This window comes from Mesitornis unicolor, unplaced genomic scaffold, assembly GCF_000695765.1.
Source record: "Mesitornis unicolor isolate BGI_N332 unplaced genomic scaffold, ASM69576v1 scaffold9379, whole genome shotgun sequence".
Lineage (NCBI taxonomy): Eukaryota > Metazoa > Chordata > Aves > Mesitornithiformes > Mesitornithidae > Mesitornis > Mesitornis unicolor.
In genome coordinates, this window is record NW_010205194.1 from 21,689 (window position 1) to 27,730 (window position 6,042).

At 46.1% G+C, this 6,042-nt stretch overlaps 1 protein-coding gene across 1 annotated transcript; it reads right to left on the reverse strand.

Moving 5' to 3' along the window:
* Positions 1-3,939: 3,939 nt before the first annotated feature.
* Positions 3,940-5,713, reverse strand: LOC104546039 (eukaryotic initiation factor 4A-III; the record flags this gene model as incomplete). The annotated part of the gene is made up of 5 exons (XM_010191323.1): positions 3,940-4,138; positions 4,344-4,471; positions 4,558-4,665; positions 5,224-5,339; positions 5,575-5,713. Coding segments are annotated over 5 exons (508 nt in total), but the record flags the coding sequence as incomplete, so codon positions are not given.
* Positions 5,714-6,042: the final 329 nt, after the last annotated feature.

A 6,042-nucleotide genomic window follows, 5' to 3' on the forward strand; every position in this document is an offset into this window, starting at 1 on the left:
CAAAATAAATAAAAATAAACCAAAGTTTACAATCAACTGTAGAAGTAGTTTAGTGTGACTGGCTTCGCAGATTGCTGCCATCACCTGGGAAGAGTGAAGTTTGTCAGTGCTCTGCTTCTAAGACAAACTGGTGCCATGGAGACCGCTGGGGGCGGGAGGGAGGGTGTCTGTTTTACATGTAGTCCTGGTGAGCTGTGTGCATTTGGGGGGTGTGGGAGGGAGGGTTCTTCCCCCAGTGTCTTGAGTTGATGCAGTCTCTGGCTTACAGTGGGGAATCTGTCCTTTGCAGGAGGTAATTTCAGGGAAGTGAAGTGAGCAGACCCCTATAAGGAGTGCTCTCACCAAATGTACCCAGTTCTGCGATAGCCCCTCGCCACCTCTAACGATTATTTCTGTGCAGGGTGCGTATCGAGTCGGTGAGGCCATCAGAGCCGCTACATTACAATGTGTATCTTGCTTTATTGCCTTTTATACCAGTGTTACACAAATGCATGTATTGGTTCCTCACGCTGCCCACGGCAGAACTGACCCGGAGGGGAGGCAGTGGCTCAGAGCATAGTGGTGTCTTGCCTTGAACTCGCAGACCTGGTCCCGAGGGAGGTGCATATCAGAACTGAGCTGTCTTTTTCTGCAGTTTAGCCTTCATGTATATAATATTGCCATTAATTCTACTGGGGGAGAAATTCCATCCAAAAATGTTGCCTACAGCTACCAAGCAATGAGTTAGGATTGTCTGTACAGTGTGTTTAGTTTTTATTTTTTAAGAAATCACAAATAGGGCATGTATATGAAATATAAATATATAAATACGATTTTGTATCAAAGTTTTGTAGTTTATGGCAAAACCTGGTTCTGTGGTAGCTAAGTGCAGTCCCTGTAAAGGAATGTTTGTGGCTCATGTAAATGTGTGAATGCATCAACAATTTGAAGTTTTTTGATATATTTGTGATATTTACCTGCCTTGAGCACTGCAATCTCTCACCTCCTTGGGAAAAATCAGTGGGAATGTTTGTTGTGAAACTTGTCTTCTGTTGCATTTTAAAGTTATTTCCTGTAATTTATTTTCAGTACATGATTAAAATCAGTTGTGTATATATGAAATGAAATTTGTGCTTATTTTTAAAAGATGTTCAAGTATGTATTCTACTACATAAACTATGTCAAATACTTATCCTGACAATTATATGAACAAATTGTCTGTTGTACTTCATAGCTTTCTGTTGAAGCTGATGTTCCTCTCACGCTTGTCTCTGAAGGATGACACCTGTCTAGCTCATATCCCCTCCCCGTCTTGGAAAACTTCCTGGTATTCTAAAGCACGCTTCTTGACTTGTGGAGTTGCTTGTCAGCTTCTGCCCTACAACGGCTCTCATTCTGAAATCTTGTTACTGGCTCTGTTTTTACTCTTGACTAGATCAGTATCAACTAAGGCATTTTCAGATGTGGGGAGTGTTAAGGCAGCTAAATAATCAACTGCTGTAGTTTCAACTGGAAGTGACTGTGTGCAATAGCTGGTTTTTTTGCATTCCTAAATGGTAACAATTTCCATCGACGTTTGAGCTTCATCAGTCTCCCTTCTCTTGAGTGAGGGAAATCATCTGTCCAGGACTAAAGCGATTGCACTGTGACTTTTGTACCATAAAGAACTGGGGAGCGGTGGTTACCGGCCCTCTGCAGAGGAGGGCTCAGCTCCAGGTGAATGATGCTGAAGATGAGGTAGGAATGTTGCATTTTATGACATCTTCTCTCAAACTGTACAGATTAAATACCTTTATTTAAACAATCTAATGCTTTGGTGATTAATCTCTTTTATTAGTCCAATGACTGGAGTTACACAGGGGGCTCGGAGGGCCGTGCTTGCCTTTGCTTCTTGTGTTCTCCAGGAAGGTACGTGTAAGAACTTGAGGCTAGGCTGTGCCCTGCAGGGATGGTGAGAGAACTGTCCAGGATGTGGACAGTGAAGCTGGAAGACTTTATCTAGACTCTGTCTTTCTGGTAGAGGACAGAAGCATGGTGCATGGAGGGGGGAACAGTTCCTGAACACTCTGCCGAGAAGTTGCAAATTAATGCAAAAAACCTCCAATGTTGTGGGAGGGATCAAAGATCAAGGGGCCAAGGTGATTTCTGGGAGAAGGATGTGTGGGAAGTAGATGACTAAGGGGATAAAAGGGGCTGGTCATGTGGCAGCAGCTTGCTGGTGAGTGTTCTTGTCTGGCAGTGTGTCCTTTCTCTGTTGCCGTTTCTCATGCCCTTCCTGAGAGTGGGGGCTCTGTTCTGTGTGCATGAAGGGCCGTGTACAAGGAGTGGAACCTTGTGCCACAAGGGCTCTATGAAGCGCCAGACTGGAGCAAGCACCAGCAGCTGCAGACTGAGGTTGTGTGTCAGGGTATGAGTATCAAGTCAGATTTAGCCTGCAAGTAGGGCAGGGGGCCTGGGAGCCAGCTATTGTAGCAGTCCCAAGTCTGGGCTGGATATGCGTCTATTTCTGCATGAGGCAACTGGAGGGACCAGGTCTGGGCGGCTGGAGGCTGGGGTTAAACTGACACCCGTTTGTTTGTGCATGCCTCCCTCTATGGGAGGCAGCCAGAAATGAAAAGCCCCAAAGGCCAGTTACAGGCTGGGCTTGTGTCTGCAAGCCAGCTACTGCGGGAGCCACAGTGAGTGCGTGAGGGTGGGCTGAACGTGCACCTGCAGCGGGGCTGTGGCCCATGCCCATCTGCCAGCTCCTGCAGCAACTGGTGATCCAGAGGCCAGCTACTGGTTGAACTGAGCCTCCCTGCCTGGTTACTGGAGGGATCCACAGCTTGAATGCGTGGGGTAACTTCCATCTAATAGGCCTGCATCCTATCAGCTGGAGAGGGACAAGATGGGGGGGGCTAAATGTTGACCTGTATGGGCAATGTAGGAGCTGTTGTGTGTCCCTGCTGGGGCACAAAGGTGTAGCAGCCTCACTTCTATTGCACAACCCCTTCTAATTTGTATTCTTAGTAAAATAAGCTTAGTAATTCTCAATTGTTGCCTATGTACTGTTCAGAATATCACAATTGTGCACAAAGTAGGTGCAAGGGAACAGAGGAACTTCACCAGTGCAGTACACAGGGGCATAAAGGAGACAGACACTCATTTTCTCTACCCAGGGTGACTCCACTACTGACTCGGGAAAGTAGCTGTGAGAGCTGTGCCAGTTCTGTGCAAACTGGTCATGTATTAAGGCCTTTCTTCTTCCACTGTCCCTGAGCAAGCAAAAACCAATTTAACAGAACAAGCATAAAATAAAACACAGTAACTTACCCCCCACTAGCAGTATAGCACCAGCCAAGTCTTGCCTCAAAAAGGATACAGCAGAGCTAGGTAGGAGCTACATGGAAGATACTACAGCTGGCAAAGTACAGCATAATGCTGAAGGGAAACAGGTGAGATGACTGAGAAGATGTTAAGTTACAGCATCAGAAAGGGATGGAGAAGACAACAAATAATACTTGCTCTTTGTTACTTTAGAATAGAAACTCATGAGAAAGTGTTTTTCCAGCTGGCATCAAGTTAAAGAGGCCCTTACAAATGTCTGCTCAAGTGCCTGTGTTCCTTGGGCAGGGAAATACTCAGCTGGAGCACTGAGTGATGTGATTCCTGGTTCCAGAAAGGTGTAAACAACAGGAAATTTCTGGCTATCTTGCACCTCAGTTTTCTTAGAGCAGGCTTTGGTCAGGCCACAGATTTTTCCTGTAGATGGCTGATCCTTAGAGTCAAGTTAAGGAAACTAAAAAGTACACCACATAGCATGGCACAGCAATAATGAAAGGGTGGAGAACAGGAAGCCCTGTAATTTATGAACCTAGATACACTGAGTGTTCAATGTTTTTCGATTGTGCTAGGCAAGTGTGGCAGCATTTCAAAACTCCCTGCCTGTTACTATCTTGGGTGAGAGTAATTAAGCACAGGTTATGGTAAAACTTCCTTTTTTTATTGAAAAACATGGGTGGGAGTAAAGACATTATTTACACAAGTTCCCAAGTGCAGCTCAACTCAAGAACATACGACCAGCAATATGATAAAAGGATGTGGGTCTAAAACAGAATTACGGAGGCTACCAAGTAGTACAACTCCCTGGTACTTGCAGATCTTCAGATAAGATCAGCAACTGAAACGAGAAAAAATGAGAAAGTGTAAGTATACACCAAGTGTGCTGAGAGCCACAGCACAGCACTTCCCAGCTCTGTCCTCAGGGATGGACTGGGCATGTGGCAAGACAACGCATCTGGCATTTCTCTTTCAGATGCAGCACACCAGTTCCCAACTGGAGGAGGGCAGCCGCCTCGCTGGGGCTGGGGCTGGCCTGCACTCACCGTTCATAGGCATCTCGTCTATCTGGGTGGAGTAGTACTGCTCGATGTCTCGCAGGATGCGGATGTCGTCGTTCTTCACAAAATTGATTGCTACACCTTTTCGGCCGTATCTGCCTGACCGGCCAATTCTGTGGAGGCAGAAGGAAACAGAGAATGGAGCTCCCATGGAGAAGGGTAACCCAGCCACATTTCCCCATGTGAAGGTCAAGCTCACCTGTGTATGTAGAGTTCTCTGTTGTTGGGTAAGTCGTAGTTAATGATAAGGGACACCTGAGGCACATCCAGGCCTCTAGCCCAAACATCTGTTGAAATAAGGACTCGGCTGCAAAGAGAAAGGGACAGTTATGGCTATTTCATCCCACCAGGGCAGATGTGGGAACTGAGAAGGTACAGTCTCCAGCACAAGGTATCACCTGCTACTCTGTGCTCCCTCCCTGCCCACAGCACACTGGCAGCATCCACACTTCTGCTGCAAGGAAAGCTGTTCCATGCAGTATCACCAAACTTCAGTGAAGACAGATAGTACCAAAACAGCTTTGATCTTTCAGAAAGAAAATAATGCTCATAAGATTTTTAAAAGACAGAGCCCAAATATTTTTCTTCTTATTTTTAAATTTAACTCTCAACCTCTTCAGCAAAATAACACCGACTAACTCTGTGCTTAGAAGTATGAGCATCCCCCCTTGGAAAGTGGCAATCTCCCAGCCCTGCGACACAACAAGTGAATAGATGGGTATCAGCGCCCTTCCTAATCTGAGCTGAACAAAGCCTTCAGAGAAGAGAGGTATTATGGGCTACTGAGGCCTGTTCCCTTCCGATGCTAGAAGAAACCCTGTCCTGAGGAAGCAATGCTGTAAACAACACTGTTTAAGGTATTTACCTTGCACCAGATCTGAACTCTTTCATGATGGACTCTCTCTCCTTCTGTGGCATGTCCCCGTGCATGGATGAAACTGTGAAGTTGGCTTCTCTCATCTTCTCCGTGAGCCAGTCTACCTGTGCACACAGCCATGCAACCTGGGTTAGCTCATTGCTCAGGACAGCCAAATGCACTAGTTATGCTTGGAAAATGTTTACAGTGGTGCATGCTGGTAAGGACTGAGAGATACTTTAACAAATATTCTGGAGCTAAAGGAAGTAAATAATCCTTACAAAACACTGGTTATATGATACAGGGCTCCACAAGCTCTGAAAGGGAAGGAATTAAGGACCTATCTGGTGGCTTCTGTACCTTTCTCTTGGTGTTACAGAAGATGACGGCCTGGGTGATTGTGAGTGTGTCGTAGAGATCGCACAAGGTGTCAAACTTCCATTCTTCCCTCTCCACAGCCACGAAAAACTGCTTGATTCCTTCAAGGGTCAACTCATCACTGCAGGGAAGGAGAACAGCTATACCACACCACAAGCAGATGAATACGCACAGTGCAGTTAGAAGGGCTCAGTGTGCTTCAGGGGGCCTGGGTCTATACACAGGTCCAAGTTGTTCTATAAAGTCCCAAAAGAAGTCTGCTCTAAGAAGGGCCTCCAACGTGACCCATGCAACAGACTACAACTCCTAGGGCTCTGCTCTAGACAAGACAGCTTCAAAGGGAAACAGGGATAATAGCAAATTAATGGAAGAGGCCTACAAAAATCCTCCAGAGGAGCACAAGAATTGGGTAGGTGTGAAAGCTGCATTGGAGAAGAGACTGCAATACAT